Source organism: Ochotona princeps, chromosome 15, assembly GCF_030435755.1.
Source record: "Ochotona princeps isolate mOchPri1 chromosome 15, mOchPri1.hap1, whole genome shotgun sequence".
In the NCBI taxonomy this organism is placed as follows: Eukaryota; Metazoa; Chordata; class Mammalia; order Lagomorpha; family Ochotonidae; genus Ochotona; species Ochotona princeps.
The window spans coordinates 54,827,608-54,848,092 of NC_080846.1; the positions used below are offsets into that span (position 1 = coordinate 54,827,608).

Here is a 20,485-nt window from a genome sequence, read left to right on the forward strand (position 1 = left end):
TCAGTGGACGCTGACAGGGTGACATCATCCTCGGATCGGTGAAACTGGAATCATTTCAGAACTATCCAAGCCACTTGCACAGAACCCTCGGAATACGCACACATGGAGACCCTGGGTTGACATGAGGTGGCAGTTCCTCATCCCTGGGTGCTGGGACGTGTGGAAAGTCATGAGTGGTTTCCCCCTTTGTCTCTTCCCTTCCCCCAGGAACAACAAGAAGAAATAGCAAATTTGGAAGCAACAATAACAACAAAAATAGATTTAAAAAAAAAAAAAAGATTCCTCAGGGCAGAGAAAGCCCTGGGCTTGTGTAGTTTGTGGTAGGAGTCATGGTGAATTTTAATTTGCTGCTTCCTCAGACATCTTTGCGCGTTCTGCCACTGTCCCAGATAGGGAATTTATCGGTGTAATCAAAACCACAAACAGCGCAGGCGGCTCTGAGCCTGGAGCACGAGGCCCCCGCGCACATGGGACCAGGAGATGCTATCTGGACAGCTAGTATGCTCTGTGGTGCTGTTCCTACGAGCCACCTGCAGAGGCCCAGGCTGCTGGGGGTGCCTCACTCCAGGACCCTCACCCTGATTCAATCACAACTCTTTGTTCATCTTTATCTTGCTTTGGAATTTAGTTTGTAAAGGGGTTATGTTCGCCACATGTACACTAGAGATGATGTAAGAAAAAGCCAGAATACGGAAAACAACCCAGTTTCTGGCTCAGTGTGGTGGCCTAGTGGCTAAGGTCCTCGCCTTGCATGTGCTGAGATCCCTTATAGGCGCTGGTTCTAATCCCGGCAACCCTGCTCCCCATCCAGCTCCCTGCTTGTGGCCTGGAAAAGCAGTGGAGGACGGCCCAAATCCTTGGGACCCTGCACCCACATGGGAGACCCGGAAGATTCTCCTGGCTTCAGATCAGCTCAGCTCTGGCCGTTGTGGCCACTTGGAGAGTGAATCACCGGACAGATCTTTTTCTGTCTCTCCTTCTCTCTGTATATCTGACTTTTCAATAAAAAAAAATTTTAAAAACTCTTTAAAAAAGTAAAACAACCAATTTTTTCAACAGATAAATTTCAAGAGAAGAAAATAAGATAGGATGATGTTTGGCATGGTTAGGATGTCACTTGGGCTGCTCAGGGTCGAGTCCTGACTCCCCTACTGACTCCTAGCACCCTGGGAGCCAGGGCTGGTGACTTTGGCGGTTGGGCCCCACTGTCCACATGAAAGTCCCACACCAAGTTTTAGGCTCTAGACTTCAGCTTGGCCCAGCCCTGGTGATTGAAAGCATTTAAGGAAGTGAGCAAGCTGATGAGGGATTTTTGTCTGTCTCTGTCTTTCACAAATGAAAAAGTGTGGCTAGCATTGTGGTACAATGGGTTAAGCCACTGCCCACATGGGTGCCGGTTACCCCATTTGGATCCAGCTCCCTGCTAACGCAGCTGGGAGAGCAAAGGGAGACAACCCAAGTGCTCGAGCCCCTGCACCCATGGGGAGACATGTATAGTCATAGCTGGCCGGCTTTGGCCCGCTGAGCTCTGGTGCTGGGCCATTCGGGAAATGAACCAATAGGTGGGCAGTGTGCTCTCTCTCCCTCCCTTTGTCTCTCTGTAATCCTGCCTTGCAGGGGCGGGCTGCCACTTGCACCCCATGTTGATGCTGTTTTGAGTCCCAGCTGCTTCACTTCCAATCCAGCACCCTGCTGAAGCTCTTGGGACAGCAGCAGATGGCCTGAAGTGCTCAGGAGACCTCAGTAAAGCTCCTGGCTTTTGATGTAGGCTTGGGGCAGCCCCCATCATCGCAACCCACATGGTGGGGCATCAACCAGGGGCTGGAAAAAATCATCTTCCTCTTTCTCTGTAACTCTGTCAAATACATAAATAGGGAACTATTAGGCAGGAAGTTAGAAAAGTATCTATGAGATGGTCCTAAGGAAAATAGGCACAGGGCAATTGAGAAGACACAGCAGCCTCTAGCAGCCTCACAAAACACCTTCGAAATGGGTCGATATTTTACACGGCATAGCCTTACCCAGATCCCAAAAACCTGACAGGTAGGCCCAACCTTCTCCCAAGCAAGACACCCTAGAAAAATCTTCCCTGCCCAGCATCAAAATCTAATACTGGGAAAGAGAACCTTCGCACAATTTTACCTATTTCACACGCAGCAAACACCTTTGCCTACTGGAGGACTGAGGAAGTGGGAGAGCTGGCTGTCATTCCCTGTTTACCCCAGCGTGAATACAGATGACACCCATTCGACTGTCGTCTCTGAGCTGCCCACCTGACTTGTCAGGTAGATTCTCTGTTGAACTATGTGAACTGGCTTTCCCCATTCTAAGTAGCGGGGCACCATCCCTAAGATTTCGTCCGGAGATGTAGCCATCTATTCTGATGGATGCTCTACTCTATTTAGCCTTGCTACCTTACCTACCACTCCTCTCTGTCCTACATCTGGAGTCTTCTTTATTTTAAAAAATAGTTACTTATTTTTGTTGGAAAGGCATACATCTATAGAGAGAAGGAGAGGAAGTCTTTGGTGTACCAGTTCACGTCTCAAGTGGCCACAATGGCGAGCTGAGCTGATCCATGGCCAGGAGCTGGGAAGTTTTTCCAGGTCTCCCACACAGGTGCAGGGTCTCAAGGCCTTGAGCCGTCCTAGACTGCTTTCCCAGGTCATAAATTGGGAGCTGGATGGAAAATGGAGCAGTCAGGACACAAAGACGTTTATGGGAATCCTGGCGCTTGCAAGGTAAGGATTTAGCATTTGAGCCATCGTGCCAAAATAAATAAACCTTTCTTTAAAAAAAGTCATTTAAGGGCCCGGCGGCGTGGCCTAGTGGCTAAAGTCCTCGCCTTGAAAGCCCCGGGATCCCATATGGGCGCCGGTTCTAATCCCTGCAGCTCCACTTCCCATCCAGCTCCCTGCTTGTGGCCTGGGAAAGCAGTCAAGGGTGGCCCAATGCATTGGGACCCTGCACCCGCGTGGGAGACCCGGAGGAGGTTCCGGGTTCCCGGCTTCGGATCGGCGCGCATCGGCCCGTTGCGGCTCACTTGGGGAGTGAATCATCGGATGGAAGATCTTCCTCTCTGTCTCTCCTCTCTGTATATCTGACTTTGTAATAAAATAAATAAATCTTAAAAAAAAAAGTCATTTAAGAACCATGTTATAGATAGTTTTGCTATTTGGGATACCCATACTCAACATCGGAGTGTTGGTGCAAGTCCTGGATGCTACGCTCCTAGCAACGTGCCTGGGAGAGCAGTGGGTGGTGACTCTAGCATGTGGGTTCTGCCACTTACAAGGAACACCTGCATTCAGTGCCAGGTTCCTGGCTATCCTGGTCCAGATCTGGCTGTTTGTGGGCCTTTAAGGGAGTGATTTGTCTGTCCCTCTCTGTATCTTAAATTCATAGAAACAGACAAATAGGCAAATTTAAACACAACAATGGGTAAGGGGGCCACGTTTCATCGGAGACTAACCGAGGGCTGATGATGCGGGCCTGGGAGAAAGTCGAAGGAAACTCTGGGAACTTCCAAAGAGACTGTACCGTTTTCTACCTCCAGGTGATTCTTGAAGGTGAGTGGGGCCAGAGATGGGAAAGAGGCAATGCAGGCCGGCTTGACCTTGGAGCCTCTCACCAAACAACTTTGTTAGGTTGCAAGGTGAACATTTGGCTGTATGTTTGACGAGGGCTGTGCAGCGGATGAGGAAAGACGCATTGAAGTAATGCTGGCAAACCACGGAGCTCTGGCTTAGACACAGCAGCTCTACTTCGGATCCAGCTCCCTGCTAACAGCCTGAAAAAGCAAGAGATGATGGCCCAAGGTCTCTCCCTGCACCTGTGTGGGAGACTCAGAAGAAGCTCCCGGCTCCTGGCTTTGGACCAGCCCCAACTCTGGCCGTTGTGGTCATTTGCAGAGTAAACCAGCGGATGAAAGATCCCTCTCTCTGTAACTCTGACTTTCAAATAAAAAGAACTCTTTTTTTTTTTCTTTAAAAAAGTCTTGCTTTGGGGCCCGACAGCGTGGCCTAGAAGCTAAAGTCCTCGCCTTGAATGCCCCGGGATCCCATATGGGCACCGGTTCTAATCCCGGCAGCTCCACTTCTCATCCAGCTCCCTGCTTGTGGCCTGGGAAAGCAGTCGAGGACGGTCCAATGCTTTGGGACCCTGCACCCGCGTGGGAGACCCGGAAGAGGTTCCTGGTTCCAGGCTTCGTATCGGCACAGCACCGGCCCGTTGTGGCTCACTTGGGGAGTGAATCATCGGATGGAAGATCTTCCTCTCTGACTCTCCTCCTCTCTGTATATCTGACTTTGTAATAAAATAAATAAATCTTTAAAAAAAAAAAGTCTTGCTTTGTAGGGCAGTTTTGTAGCATAGCAGGTAAACCAGCCACAAGCCTGAATCGCATCTGGGTGCACATTTGAGTCCCTGCTCTTCCACTTTCAATCTAGTTCCCTAAGGTGCACCTTGGAAGGGAGTGGAGGGTAGCAGAGTAAGCTTAGACTCCTGTAGCTGTATGGGAGACCTGGATGAAGCTCCTGGCTGCCGGCGTCAGTCGCCAGGAGAGTGAGCTGGTGGCTCATAAATTCTGTCTTCCTAGTAAATTACATAAATCTTAAACACAAAGCAAAAGGGCCCGGCGGCGTGGCCTAGCAGCTAAAGTCCTCGCCTTGAAAGCCCCGGGATCCTATATGGGCGCCGGTTCTAATCCCGGCAGCTCCACTTCCCATCCAGCTCCCTGCTTGTGGCCTGGGAAAGCAGGACCACCCAAAGCCTTGGGACCCTGCACCTCGTGGGAGACCCAGAAGAGGTTCCTGGCTTCGGATTGGCTCAGCTCTGGCCGTTGCGCTCACTTGGGGAGTGAATCATCAGACGGAAGAGCTTCCTCTCTGCCTCTCTTCCTCTCTGTATATCTGACTTTCCAACAAATAAAATAAAATAAATCTATACATAAAAAAAAAAAAAAAAAAACACAACCCAGTCTGGTTGCAAGCAGGGCTGCCAGTTCTTCCCTGAGATGACTCCTGGTCTGTCAAGTGTATTCTCATTGGCCTTTGCTCTCTTGTTTACCCCTGCTCTAAGAGAGGAGCTTCATCAGTTAAAACTTGGAAACCGCTCGGTCTGACTTGGAGGAACACTGGCTGTGCTGCTGTCTCACTCCTGCTGTCTGTGGAGGGCATTGGAAACATGGCTTTTCAGCATCCTTTATACAGGGCGAGTAGCCCTGGGTGGGGCAGCAAAGCACAAATTCAGAAGCAGCAAAGGCCTGCACACTGAAGCAACATGAACCCAGCCTGGATTGCTGGTGTGCCCAGTCCTCTGGCCCAGGCGGCTCTGCTGGATCACAGCTGTTTCTGCACTGTCCACACCCACGGTTCTGCTTAACGCATTGGCACCTAGATACCAGGGCTCTGACCGGCGGGCTGGTGGGAAACTCTAGCTCCAGCCTGGACTGTCACCAGGTGACATATTTTAGTGCCTTGGTGTCCACAGATGTCACCCAGGGCCTGAACTGTGTCTGATTCATCCAGGAAGCTGTTTCCACAGAGGGACACCTTCCGGTGGCTCCTGCCAGGCTTGGCTGAGAGGGTGTCTGGCCAAATTGACAGCAGCCTATGCCTTCGGGGCTTCCTCGCTCCCACTCCCAATTGTCAGGAGCCCTTTGGTTTTTCCCAGATGACTCCAGAAGGTTTATTTTGGTTTTGTTTTCACTTTTGGGCTGTTAAAGTAATTCCAGAGAAGACTTGGACTTTCAAAAGAAAGCTCAGTACCGGGAAGTGGCTTGGATGGGAATTAGGCTAAGGTCTGGGAATCCCAGCAGGAATCTGTTGCTTCCTTCCCACTCCAACCTCTTCGCACCGGGCATCTGTTCCTAGATTCCAGTTCTCCTGGAGACTCCCTGCAGCTCTGGCTTCACAGGTGCTTTCTGCTTTCCATGGTAGTTCATTTATTTTAAAATTTGTTTACAGAGAAGGGGAAACAGAAAGATCTTCTATTTGCTGGTTCACTCCCTATGTGACCACAATAGCCAGAGCTGAGTTGATCAGCAGCCAGGAGCCTCCTCCAGGTCTCCCACACCGGTGTAGGGCCCCAAGGCTTTGGGCCGTCCTCGACTGCCTTCCCAGGCCACAAGCAGGGAGCTGGATGGGAACAACCGGGATATGAACCAGCGCCATATGGGATCCCAGGCGCATTTGAGGCAAGGAATTTTTAAAAAAGATTTATTACTATTATTATTGGAAAGACAGATGTACAGAGAGGAGGAGAGAAAGAGAGGAAGATCTTCCATCCGATGATTCACTTCCCAAGTGAGCCACAACGGCTGGAACTGAGCTGATCTGAAGTCAGGAGAACTTCTTCGGGGTCTCCCACATGGGTGTAGGGTCCCAAGGCCTTGGACCGTCCTCGACTGCTTTCCCAGGCCACAAGCAGGGAGCTGGATGGGAAGTGGGGCTGCCTGGATTAGAACCAGCGACCATATGGGATCCTGGCGCATTCAAGACGAGGACTTTTAGCTATTAGGCTACCGCGCCGGGCCCAGTTTATGGTGGGCACTCAAGATTTTTTAATTGTGCTACAAGTCTTCTTCCCTCCTCCTCCCCCCCCTTTCTAATAGGAACGCAAAACAGCGTGGGAATCCCCCGTGGCGAAGAGGGTGGGTATGCAGCGGTGCCGCTTTAAGAGAAAGGGACGGAGGAAGAGGGCGCTGACTCAGATCATCCTGCCATTGGCTGTTGTGGGGATCCCACCTCGGGGATTGGCCTGGTTGGAGTCCGCCTACTCTTGCGATTGGCTCCACGAGACCCATATAAGGGGCCGTGCCCGCCTGCTGCTCAGTCGGAGGAGGGAGGCAGGGCTGCGGTGGAGCTCGCGTCCCGAGGTGCACCTGCCGGCACGCTCTCCTACCCGCTCTCGCTCCGGGTCCGCGGCGGCTGCGACCATGAAGGAGAGACGGGCTCCACAGCCAGTGGTGGTCAGGTGTAAGCTCGTCCTGGTGGGAGACGTGCAGTGCGGGAAGACGGCGATGTTGCAGGTGCTGGCGAAGGACTGCTATCCGGAGGTGAGCGCCGCCCCGCGCGGACCCCACCTGGCCGGGGGAGCGGCCCCGCCGCGTCTCCCTCAACCAGCCTGCTGGCTGGAGGGCCTGCCTGCCTGAGCTTCCCCCGAGACCTGTCCCACTTCTGTGCCCCGCTGGCTCCTCCTCACCCACAGGCCCATCGAACCCCTCCCGCCTCCCTCAATGCCGGTGTCTGCTGCCTGGAGAGCACCCTGGACGCGTCCGCGGGTTTCTGGTCCTCCTGGCTCACAGGTTCCCAGGGGACAGGTTTTGCTGCTCCTTTCCGCGGTCCCCTGGGCCAGAGGCTTGTACGGGATTAGACAGGAGCAGGATTGGCTGAAATTGGGAGGCACCGAGGAGTGTGTGTGCGTCCCTGACCATCCGGGCTCCAGGCTGCTCGGCGGCCAGGAAAGGGGGGTGGTCTTTCCCCATGACCAGCCAAGCGCTTCGGTGTCTCCCGCCCCTGTGGTCCTCTAGTCTCTCCTGCACCAGGTGCCCCTTCTTCTGGGTCATTTCCTGTCACCTGAGTGGCTTCTGCTGTGGCCAGCACTAGCTAGGGGTCCAGGGCCCAGGGGTCACTGGTCCCTCTCTCCTCACAGACCTATGTGCCCACCGTGTTTGAGAACTACACAGCCTGTCTGGAGACAGAGGAGCAGCGAGTGGAGCTCAGTCTCTGGGATACTTCGGGTAAGACCGTTCCCCCTCCTCCCCAACGCCCCTTTCCTACCTGCATTGGCCGCTTCCTGCTCAGGTCACGGGTGGGGGTGGGCAGGAAGGTGGTGCTTGCCAGGACAGGCAGAGAGCAGAGGAGATCTGTGGGGAGGGGGGCAGTGAATGAACCCCACAGGCACTCACTCTGCCTCCATTAGGGGTTGGGATGGTGAGAAGGGACCCTGCAATATTCCTGGGGGGGGGGGGTGGTCAGGGACCGCTTCTCTCTTTCACTTCCTGCCTCCCCTCACCCACCCCCGCCACAGCACGGCCAGAAGCCCGCTAGGTCCGCACTCCCCTGCCTGCCCGCCCGCCTGCCTGCCGCAGCCCCACGTTCACCAGGCTGCTGCGGCTCCGGAATAAAGCCATGCATCACCGATGTTGGGGGGGGGGGGTGGAGACTCGGCCCCGGTGTCGTGGTGGCCTGTGCGATGGGGTGGATGGGGGTTGGCACTGAACATCGTCCCTGGATGGCGTGAGGCAGAAGGCACTCTGTCATGCCTCCTGCAGGAAGCAGTGTTTTCCCAGCCCCTTGGGCCCCCTGAGCCCTCCATGCCCCCATAGGCTTTGCTTTGATCCTGAGCGCTTCCCACCATCTCTCTACCCTGATTTCTTTCTAATAGCCTGACTTAGAGTCACAGTGAGGGAATAAACGCCAAAAATAGGCAAAATAGAAAAGAATGCATACAGGGGCTGAGTTTCAAGAGGACCTACCAAATCAGGAGAGGGTTATGTTACATATGACAAGTGCACTGTCCAGCTCTTGCAAAGGGCCCCTGCTCCTCTTCCCCAGTGCTGTGAGGTGTGAGGAATGGCTAGACAGAAAATGAGATTCCCCTTGCTCTGTGCTGTCCCCCAACCCCACCCCAAATCCCTCATGCCGCGTGGTGGTTGCACGGTGGGGAAGCAGGGTCTGCTTAGCCTGGGCCCTGCTACACTGGCTGGATGGGGCTGGAATGCAGCTCCACTGCTTCCCCCTCCTCCCCCAATCAGAACGCAGCAACCCCCGAATCCTGGTCCGGAGAATGGAAAATCATCAAGTGTGATGGTTCCTCTCTGTGTCCACACCCACCCCCGTCCCCACCGCCCACCCTGCTCCTAGTTTGCAAGGGATGGAAGCCTTTCAAATTGGGTTCCCATATGGAAGGAGGAAGTGGCCAGTGCTCTCTCCCCACCCCCAGCACCGGGGCTGGCCACCCTATTCCCAGGAATTATTCCCTGGCTGCTGTCGGGGTAGGGGGATCATTTGGAGACACAGCCAGGATGCCGCCTGCCCCCAGCCCCCAGCCCCCAGTCCCGGGGCTGTGGTGTTCTCTGCCTTGCTCGGTGCTGCCCCTCTCTGAGAGGGAGCTGGGCTGGCTGATTGCTTGAAGGAGCAGACAGCTATCCCAACTCCCCCCTCTTCTTCTCTTTTTTTTTTAATGACCAATGCCCCCCCAAACTTGGATTCCCCCCAGTTTCCATGGCAATTGCAGAAGTAGGGAGAGGGGCTGCTTGCTATTCTGAGCACGGATTGTCTGGGTTCCAAATCTGCCACCGTTCCTTCCCCAGGGTGGAGGGGGCAGGCTCAGACCAGAATGCCCCCTTCCATCAGCCTACCTGGGTCTGGCCTGCTGCCCTCCTTGCTCAGGCAGGGCCCCAGCTCTGTCTAAATCCCCAGCAGTTGCTGCCACCGCCCTTGAAGTTGCCACCCTGGTACCTTAGCAGGTAGGGGCTGGAGCCCGCCTCTGGTTCATTTCAGGCTAAGCAGATTTAGGTGAGCAGAGTGTGGGGCCGCAGAATCCTTCCTGCCGGGCCAGTGTGCTGGAGTTCTTGACCTCACGGGAAATAAGCAGAGCCGCCCGTTATGTAATAGGCAGCTTTGTTTCTTCGTTGGAGCCCCCGGGGGTAGGAGAAGGGCGCAGAGGTTGGGCAGCAGGTGAACTATAGGCAAGAACAAGCTTCAGCGAGCCCCAGCCTCCCAGCAGGGATGGGAGCATCCTCTGAGATGCAGAAAGCAAGTGGTCCTTAAGCTGAGCACACTTTTGGAGACACAGCCAACATCATATAACACCCCACCCTTCTTGTGCCTGGCCTCTGCTTCTCAGAGCTGATAATCTCCCACTGCCTCTCGTCAGGTGGTCAGCTCCCAGGTTTTCGGGCTATGGGCGTACTTGCCTGGAAGACGGGTGGGTCCTAAGGGATCAAGAATGACATTCCTGGGGTTCTTTGGACTTGGGCCTGCAGAGGAAGGAAGATGGTGTGACTCACTGTCGGCTTTTTCTCCCCTGCCACCAGGCTCTCCCTACTATGACAATGTCCGTCCGCTCTGCTACAGCGACTCAGACGCGGTATTACTATGCTTTGATATCAGCCGTCCAGAGACAGTGGACAGCGCGCTCAGGAAGGTGAGCATGAGGACAGGGAGGAATCTTGGGGACCTTATCTTCTAACTCCCTCTTGTGTACTGGCAGGAAACTGAAGCCAGGGATAAAAGAGCTTTATATGAGGCCTGATCATTAGCTAAAGCCCAGGACAGGAGCCCAGATTGCCACCCCTCCACAACTGGCCCTTTTGACCATCCTCTACTATTTTACCAGGGGACACACCAGGGAGGGGGGATGTTGTAGACTTATAACCTGAAATTTTGGGACCCAGAACTTTCTAGTAGCTTGGTTTGAGGCTCAGGGATGAGACCTCCAGGAGACAGTCCCTACAGACTTTAGTCCCTGGCAAGCCACATGGATTGGAACTGAACTGCTGGTAGCAAGTGTCTGGGCCTGGGTGGCCAGATCTGCCTATGCTGAGCAGTTCTAGGGAGCTTTGAGGAACAGCCCAGCTTCCTAGAAGATGCTGGAAATATGTCCTTGCCCTGGAAAGAGACTGGACAGCTTCCCCAATACCCTGGAAGCAAGAACGGCAGATCTGCATCGATCACCTTGGCACTGAGTGTGAAACAATCCCCCTCTCCCACCACTCTGTGACCAGGCCCTTTGACAGAAAGGGGACGGGCTCCCAGCTCAGCACTCTGGTGGCCCCAGGGGACTCCCAGGCAAGCAGGAAGCTGATGTGATTAACTTGCTCTGTGGGGATGCTGTGACAGAGGGAGGACTGGGCTGGGCACAGGTGTGCCGTGTTGCCCATTGGGCTTCTTTTGGCCACTGACTTTCCTCCCTTCTGTCTTCCCCTCCCCTTTTCCCTGCTTGGCCCCAGTGGAGGGCAGAAATCCTAGATTATTGCCCCAGCACACGTGTGTTGCTCATTGGCTGTAAGACTGACCTGCGGACAGACCTGAGCACCCTGATGGAGCTGTCTCACCAGAAGCAGGCCCCCATCTCCTATGAACAGGTGCGTGGTGGGTGAGGCAGAGGGCTTGAAATAACGATCGTTGCTCAAACTCTACTACTGTTACAGGAGAGAGGTGGAGTTAGGGACTATAGCAAACCTGGTACAGGGGTTGCTGCTTGGGGTGCCTGCCTCCTATATTGGAGCTCCTGAGTTATATCCGGAGTTCTGGCTGCTCGGCTTCCAATCCACTTTCCTGCTGATGTGCTCTGAGAGGGAGCAGGTGATGGCGCGAGTACTTGGGTCGCTGCCCCTCATGGGAGGGACTCTGAGTTCTGGGCTCCTGGCTCGCCCAGGAGTGAACCAGCAGATGGAAGGTCTCTGCCTGTTTCAAATAAATAAAAGTAGATAAATCAAAATACAACCTCATCACCTGAAGAGAGAGATACTTGCTTACTTGGGTGGGTGTGTGCTGTCAATCAGCAGGTGAGCCAGTCCCGCGTGTCTCAGCATTTCCGGGTTGCTCTGCTCTGGAACTGTTGGATGGAGGGAGGAGGGGTTCTTAGAACTGCAGGTTCCTGGCACTGTCTTTGGAGAGAACAGACACTGCATCTTTTTATTGTTCAATTATTATTATCAGAAAAAGAGACCACTCCCTTCTGCTGGTTCACTTCCCAAATGCCCAGAAGTGCCTGGTCTGCAGCTGGGAGCTCAGTCTTGGTCAGAAACTCAGTGATTTGAGCCTCCACCTGCTATTCCCCTGGTGTGCATGAGCAAGAAGCTGGAATTGGTAGTGAAGCTAAGACTGCAGCCCATGCACTGGAAGGTGGGCATCTGAACTGGCATCTTAACCCCTGGGCCAAATGCCCACCTCATGGGAGTCAATGTTTGTAAGGAGAGTCCTGGGTAATTTATCATATATGTGCAAGTATAAGGATCATTACATGTATGTGTGTATTATACGTATATATATACATACACACATATATATAGATTTATTTATTTGAACATCAGAGTTACAGAGAAAAGAAAAGCTAGAGAGGAAGAGAGATCGTCCATCCGTTGGTTTACTTCCCAGATGGCCACCATGGCTAAGGCTGAAGACAGGACGCAGGAGCCTCATCTTTTTTTTTTTTTATTATTATGCATTATGTGACAGTTTCATAGGCTCTGGGAATCCCCCCACCCCTCCCCACGCCCCTCCCCCCTGGTGGATTCCTCCACCTTGGTGCAGTATTACAGTTCAAATTCAATCAAGATTCTTTCCTTGCAAACATATATTAAGCATGGAGTCCAGCTACTTATTGTCCAGATGGGTTGAACAGTTTCTTGGGGAGACCATTTCTGGTCCAAAGTTAGAGCTGGTAGAATATCATCCCAGTCAATTAAGAGTCCCAATATAACATTAACAGCAATTTGTAACATTATGGAATTGACATGGTTTTGCGTAACCAGTATGTTAAAAAAAAAACAAAAAACAAGTTCTTAACCACAACCTATGATTAGCTCATTGACATTTCAATTTTAGTTTATATACAGGACCGGCTGCTATATACCTTAAAATGGCTATAAGGTACCATTCAGCTGTCTCGTGTCTATTTCATTTTAGTATTTAGCCATTTGTTGTGTTGAAGTATAATTTTACTGATCTTGGCAGATTTTAGGATAATCTAGACTGGCTTGTAACTCTAACAAGACATTTGTCAACAATTAAGGTGCAGAACATTTTTTTTGGGGGGGGGGGTGTGCAGGAAAGTCCCCAACACCATGGTGAAGAGTGACTAATCTTTGTGTCCCACCCAGCGAGGCATGAGCAAATCCATGCCAGCTCTTTCCTGCAGGAGCCTCATCTTGTTCTCCTGCGTGCACGGCAGGTGCCTGACCACTTGGGCCATCCTCTGCTGCTTTTCCCAGGCCATTATCAGGGAGCTGGATCAGAAGTGGAGCATCCAGGACATGAACCACTGCCCATATGGGATGCTGTTTTAAGCCACATTTCATTAGCATCCTCTGGGAAGCTTATTATAAATGTTAAAGTTTGGGGTGATGGTTAAATTGTTGCCTGGGACACTGACATTCTATAGTGGTTCGAGTCCTAGCTATTCTGCTGCTTTTTTTTTTTTTTAAGATTTATTTATGTATTTATTTAAAAGGCAGAGTTACATATGTAGCAGGAAAGGGAAGATAGATTGATATTCTATCCGCTAATTTACTCCCCCCAAAGCTGCAACAACCAGATTGGGCCAGACTGAAGCCAAAACCAGGAGTTTCCTCCCGTCTCTCACGTGGGCGCAGGTGTCCAAGCACTTGCGTCATCTTCTGATGTTTGCCCAAGCCATTATCAGGGAGCTGGATAAGAAGTAGAGCCTCTGGGACACAAGCCAACACCCGTGTGAGATGCTGGAGTCGCAGGCAGGTGTTTAGCGCACTATGCCACGATACCAGGCTGTTTCACTTCTGATCCAGCTGCCTCAAGCCAGCAGGTGATGGCTCAATGTGCGCCCTTTTCTACTCATGAGGGACACCTGGATGAGTTCCTGGCTCCTTTGTTTCAGCCTGGGCCAAACTTGGCTGTTTGGTGAGTAACCTAGCAATTGGAAGATTTCTGTCTCTCCTCATCTTTGTCTTTCAAATAAATAAAAATAAAATAAGTAATTTTTTAAAAAAGATTTTGGGGTCAACACAGTGGTGTGGTAAGTTAAAGCTTCCACTTACAGCACCAACAACAGGAAATGGTGCCTGTTTGAGTCCCATCCAGCTCCCTGCTTATGGCTGGGAAAACAGCAGAGGCTGATACAAGTCTTTCGGACCCTGCACCCGCATGGGAGACCTGGAAGCAGCTCCTGGCTTCAGACCTGCCCAGCTTCACTATTGCAACTGTTGGGGAAGTAAATCAGTGGATAAAAGATCTCTGTCTCTCCTTCTCTCAGTAACTCTGCTTTCCAAATAAAAGGAAAATGAGAGGGAGAGACACAGATCTTCGATGCTCTGCTTTACTTCCCAAATGGCTGCAGCAGCCAGGGCTGGGCCAGAACAAAGCCAGGAGTTTCATCTGGGTTTCCCATGAGCTTGGAGGGACCCAGCTACTTGACATTGACTGCTTTCCCAAGTGCATTTAGCAGGGAGCTGGATCAGAAGAAAAGATTTATTTATTTTATTACAAAGTCAGATGTACAGTGAGGAGGAGAGACAGAGAGGAAGATCTTCCATCCGATGATTCACTCCCCAAGTGAGCCGCAACAGGCCGGTGCTGCGCCGATCCGAAGCCGGGAACCTGGAACCTCTTCAGGGTCTCCCACGCGGGTGCAGGGTCCCAATGCATTGGGCCATCCTTGACTGCTTTCCCAGGCCACAAGCAGGGAGCTGGATGGGAAGTGGAGCTGCCGGGATTAGAACCGGCGCCCATATGGGATCCCGGGGCGTTCAAGGCGAGGACTTTAGCCGCTAGGCCACGCCACCGGGCCCAAAAAAAAAATGTGATTTTTAAATTGTCTCAGGAGATTCTTTTGTGCATTTAGAGCTCGTCTTCAGGAAATTAAAATTGTTGAGGCTGGGGTGGGAAAGCAGCAGTGGGACTGGGTCCCCAGGCGTCCTGGGAAAGTTCGAAGGAAGGAGGCAGGGCGGAGCCCTTGGGACCTCCTGCTTAATTAATGGCCAACCATACCCCTTCCTGCAGGGCTGTGCAATAGCCAAGCAGCTGGGAGCAGAAATCTACCTGGAAGGCTCCGCTTTCACCTCAGAAAAGAGCATCCACAGCCTCTTCCGCATGGCCTCCATGGTGTGTCTGAACAAGCCCAGCCCCGTGCCCCCGCGGAGCCCCGTCCGAAGCCTCTCCAAACGGCTGCTCCACCTCCCCAGTCGCTCTGAACTCATCTCTTCCGCCTTCAAGAAGGAAAAGACCAAGAGCTGTTCCATCATGTGAAGTGGGAACAGGGGCGGGGAGCCCCCACTTCCTCCCTTGGGGTGCAGAGGCACGGGGAGAGGGAGGGTGAGACACTTGAGGACGCTGGATGTGAGATGATCAGATGGCCATGGTGAGGGCTTGGAAGGCGACAGGAATGGGACAAGGAGTGACACTGAGAACGAACCATCATACCCAAGCCAGGTACTAGATTGTGGCGAGGCCTTCTGTCCCAGGGCCCCCCACCCCTGCTTCAGAGGAAGGAAAGGTGTGGGGGTATGGGGTGGGGCATGCTGGGCTCAGGGGCCCCCCCCGGGAGCCCCAGGGGCCTCTTCCGCACAGCTCCTCCATGCAGGCAGGGGACGGGACGGGTGCCAGCCCTTCCGGTCCCCTCTGAGCAGGAGGCCCAGGATTGGAGGAGGGTGAGGACGCCAGCTGGCAGCTCCCTTGGGAGCTCGGCCCAGGTGCTTCAGAAGCAGGCGGCAGGAGCTGGTCAGAGCCGAGGAGAAGGGCACATCACCTTTGCATAGCCCATGGCTCACGGGGAGGTGACATCACACAATCACACACTTCTCACCCGAGTCCCCCAGATCCCCTTCTCTCGTGGAGTGTGGGGGTGGTGGTGCTGCAGGGGCAGGGCTGGGTGCGGTCACCAGGCTTCTGCCCTTTGGGGGCAGTATGGTTGGCATTTGTTTTATAGACTCTTGTCTTTGGAACCGGGGGCAGGGGGCGGGGGGGGGGCAGTGTTTCCACCTGTTGAATGTTCTGTGTTTCAAGAAGAAAAACTATTTATTAATGAAGAATATAAGACGTATAAACAAGGGGGCGCATTTGTTCTTTCTCTGTTGTCTTTGGTCGTGACAATGAGGGGAAAAGCTGTCCCAGATCCCATTTTGCGGGCAGCACAGTGGCTGCTCCTGTGGTTGCCTCACATTACCCCCACCCATAACACACCTCTGATTACTCCAGAGCCAGCCCTGCCAAAGTCATGCGAAGCCAGTGAAATGCTCTCAGCCCCACAGGGGGGCTCCGCACCCTTGCTGATGTGGGCACCCTGGGGGGGGCAGTCACACACAGGGTGGCATCGGGTGAGCGCTGGATGCCAGCACTCATCAACCCCACAGCGAGATGTCAGGTCCCTTGGGCAACCCTGGACTTGGAGAACATAGCAGACACAGAGCCCAGCTGGAGGAGATCTAGGCTCTGCCTCCACTGCCTGAGCGAAGAGGCAGAGACCAAGCCAGAATGGTGTGGGGTGGAGGAAGGGTCCTGGGGCTGCTCCCTTGGCGCCAATCTCGGTGCCTGATGATGACAGTTTGTGGCCTTGGCTACCCTTTCTGATTTATAGCTCTTGATTTCAGAATGTCATAGTACACTACCAGAGAGAAAAGGTTCCTTTGAGAATGGATTAATTTAAAAACTAGAGTGATAGAGAGAGGTAGCTTCTATTCACTGGTTCATTTCCTAAATGCATACCCTGGTTGGGTCGGACTAAAACCAGGCATCTGGAACTATGCCTGGCTTTCCACGCGGGTGACCAGGGCTCGAGTGGTTGGCCAGGATCTGCTACTTTTCCAGGTTCATTAGCAAGAAGCTGAGCAAATATTTTTAAAATACTTACTGTGTGCCACAACCATTAGTGAATTATTATTTTTTAAAGACTTATGGCTCTGGCGCTGTAACCTAGTGGCTCAAGTCCTCACCTTGCACACGCTGGGATCCCAGATGGGCATCAGTTTGTGTCCCAGTGGCCCCACTTCTCATCCAGCTCCCTGCTTGTGGCCTGGGAAAGCCTTGCGACCCTGCACCCACAGGGGAGACCCAGAGGAGGCTCCAGGATCCTGGCTTTGGATTGGTGCAGCTTTGGCTGTTGCGGCCACTTGGGGGAGTGAATCAGTAGATAGATCTTCCTCTGTCTCCTCCTCTCTGTATATCTGACTTTCCAATAAAAATAAATCTTTTTTTTTTGTTTAAGATTTACTTGAAATGTACAGTTACAGAGAGGAAGAGGCAGAGACAGAGGCCTTCCATCCACTACTTCACTCCTCAACTGGGCTGGGCCAGTGCAAAGTCGGGAGCTTCCGGGTCTCTCTCTGGGTTCCAGGGCCCAAGCACTTGGTCCAGCTGTTTTCCCCGGGAACATTGGCGGACAGCAGGAATGGAAGTGGAGCAGCTGGAAGTGGGATACTGGTGCTGTAGGCAGTGACTTGACCCCTACACCACAGTTCTGGCTCCACTGGCAAATTACTTCTGTTTCTTCCTGTGCTAGTCCTTTGGGGTAGTACCGATTTCACTTTACAGAGTCAAGGATACACGACAGAAGGGCAGAATGTGTGCATTGTTATGTTCTCCTGTTTTGTGAGACTAGTGGAAGCATTTATTGCATCCTTTTTTTTTTGGTAAAGATTTATTTTTCTTGGAAAGGAAGATCAGATTTTACGGAGAGAAGGGGAGACAGAAAGATCTTCCGTCTGCTGGTTTACTCCCAAATGGCCACAACGGCCTGAGCTAAGCCAATCCAAAGCCAAGAGGCAGCAGCTTGGTGCAGGGTCCCAAGGCTTTTGGGCCGTCCTCCACTGCTTTCCCAGGCCACAAGCAGGGAGCTGGATGGGAAGCGGGGCTGCCGGGATTAGAACTCAGGCACCCATATGGGATTCCAGGTGTGTGCAAGGTGAGGATTTAGTCACTGAGCTGTTGCGCTGGGTCCAGCATTGCCTTCATTTTATGAGGAAAGAGAACCCACAAATTCTATATAACTTGCATGAAATCATATTGCTAGTCAGTAGCTGAGTCAGGATTCAGTCCAGTTCTCCCTGTCAACTATGTAATCCAATGGACCTCTTCATCCTAGCTGTAGTGTATAGTAACAGGGACTCCACTATGGTCCTTACTGGAACACTGTCCATCTCCAAAGAAGTGTGTTCATGGCAGAATTAGCAGAGTGAGGGGAGTATCTTTTTTTTTTTTTAAAGATTTATTCATTTTATTACAGCCAGATATACACAGAGGAGGAGAGACAGAGAGGAAGATCTTCCGTCCGATGATTCACTCCCCAAGTGAGCCGCAACGGGTCGATGCGCGCCGATCCGAAGCCGGGAACCAGGAACCTCCTCTGGGTCTCCCACACGGGTGCAGTGTCCCAATGCATTGGGCCGTCCTCAACTGCTTTCCCAGGCCACAAGCAGGGAGCTGGATGGGAAGTGGAGCTGCCGGGATTAGAACCTGCGCCCATATGGGATCCCGGGGCTTTCAAGGCGAGGACTTTAGCCGCTAGGCCACGCCGCCGGGCCCTCTTTTTTTTTTTTTTTAAGATTTATTTTTGTGGGCCTGACGCAATGATTTAATGGCGGGCCTGGTGGGGGTTATTGTGGGTCACTCCGACTAGGCTGCAGCTCCCACTGGTTTATGTGAGGGCTGAGTATGTGCTGGGCAGAACCAGGCTGGACTGCAACACCCATTGGTTCCAGTGGAAGTTGGGGCTAGAAACAGAACCAACCCAGCAATTGCAACCACCAGCTGATCATGGACTGTGCCGGGTCCTGTACTTGCTAGTACATACAAGAATCTGGTCTGGGAATAACTCAGACAGAGTTTCTTTGGGGATCCCACCAGTCAAACTGCCGGACTCAGAACCCTAACCATGAAAAGACAAAAGGCAGAACAAGTCAATCAACCACCTCAGCTATATGTTGGCGATGAAGGACTGGGCAAATGAGACTCTATGATGGACTATGTCAATCAGTGGATTCTTCAACGACTTCTTTGTGCTTGGAGTGGTGAGACTGGCAGCGATTCATAACTGGTGAACTATCAAAACCACTTGAGCAAGAATCTCAGAGCATGCCCCACATCCGGGACCCGGGTTGGGTGGGAAACTGGGTGGGGCTTCTCCCTTAAGATCCCCCTTTGCCTCAGATATATGAGGGAAGCAGTATGGAACTAGTGGTCTTGGCCATTTTCGTGTGGCCCTTGAACCTTTTTACCCTTAGTCGGGTTGACTGTGTGAGGATTGTCAAAAATATAGTGAAAAATGGAAAAAAATAAATATGCAATCTCAACAATTTAAAAAATGTGGGCCTGATGCAATGATTTAATGGCTTAAGTCCTCGCAAGCACCAGGATCCCATATGGGTGCCAGTTCATGTCCCAGCTGCTCCACTTCCCATCTAGCTCCCTGCTTGTGGTCTGGGAAAGCAGTAGAGGACGGTCCAAAGCCTTGGGACCCTGCACCTGTGTGGGAGACCTGGAGGAAGCTCCTGCCTCCTGACTTCACATCAGTTCAGCTGTGGCCATTGTGGCCATTTCAGGAGCGAACTAGTGGATGGAAAATCTTTCTGTCTCTCCTTCTCTCTGCAGATCTTCCAATAAAAAGAAATACATTTTCTTTTAAATAAGTATTTTACATATTTGAAAGGCAGAGTAACAGAGAAGGAGGGACACAGCAAGAGGTTTTTTTCCACTCATTGGTTACTCCCCACGTGGCTGTCTCTCCTTCTCTGGGCTGGGCCAGACTGGAACCATGACCCCAGAACTTAATTTGCTTCTCCCATGTTGGTGGCAGGAGCTCAGACACCGTGGGTCATCTTCTGTGCCTTGCCAGTTGAACTGGCAGGAAGCAGAAACAGCAGCCCGGGCTTGACTTGGTTGCTCTCAAATACGAGTCTCAAGTGGCAGTTGACCCCATTGCCCCATAAGTGGGCATCCTTTAAGCTCAATGTCTTACATGTGACGTATTAGAGGAAACCCTGCCACTGTGAGCCTAAATAAATTTTAGTTGGTGTTCTAGGTGCTACCTGACTCATCTTCAAAGATTGTGAAGGGCAAGGCTGTTGTGTATCAGGTCAAGCCACCACCGGTGGTGCTGGAATGCCATATGGATGGCCAGTTTGTGTCCTGGCTGCTCCACTTCCAACCCAGCTCCCTGCCAACGTGCCTGGGGAAGCAGTAGAGGATGTGTTTGGGCTTCTGCACTCACGTGGGAGACCCCCAAGGAAGTTCCTGGTTATTGGTGTCAGTCTGGCCCAATGACTATTTGGGATGGAATATCTATAGAGGCCAGGAAATAGGAAAAGAACATGAAGTCTGAAGTTCTGACTCTTTTCTTTTACCCATTTGGCTTTTGAAGGCACAATCCATCTTTCTGGGCCTCAACCTCCTCAGGAAATGCAGATAACCCCCATCTCACATTGCTGGGAGAACCAAGTAAAATAAGTAATTTAGTAGGTTGGGTCCAGCACAAAGCCGGACCCTTAGAACATTCCAAAATTGGAGGCCCGGCATGGTGGCCTAGCAGCTAAAGTCCTCGCCTTGAATGCACCGGGATCCCATATGGGCGCCGGTTCTAATCCCGGCAGCCCCACTTCCCATTTCAGCTCCCTGCTTGTGGCCTGGGAAAGCAGTTGAGGACATCCCAATGCCTTGGGACCTTGCACCCGCATGGGAGCCCTGGAGGAAGTTCCTGGCTCCTGGCTTCAGATGGGCGCAGCACTGGCTGTTGCAGTCACTTGGGGAGTGAATCATCGGACGGAAGATCTTCCTCTCTGTCTCTCCTCCTC

The 20,485-nt window shown here is 52.4% G+C and overlaps 1 protein-coding gene across 1 annotated transcript; it reads left to right on the forward strand.

Annotated features, from left to right (window-relative positions):
- Positions 1 to 6,856: 6,856 nt before the first annotated feature.
- Positions 6,857 to 15,547, forward strand: RND1 (Rho family GTPase 1). Its single transcript, XM_004599353.2, has 5 exons — positions 6,857 to 7,057; positions 7,654 to 7,741; positions 10,043 to 10,152; positions 10,958 to 11,092; positions 14,706 to 15,547. The coding sequence occupies exons 1-5, from the start codon at positions 6,938 to 6,940 to the stop codon at positions 14,949 to 14,951; spliced, it is 699 nt and encodes a 232-aa protein (XP_004599410.1). The 5' UTR covers positions 6,857 to 6,937; the 3' UTR covers positions 14,952 to 15,547.
- Positions 15,548 to 20,485: the final 4,938 nt, after the last annotated feature.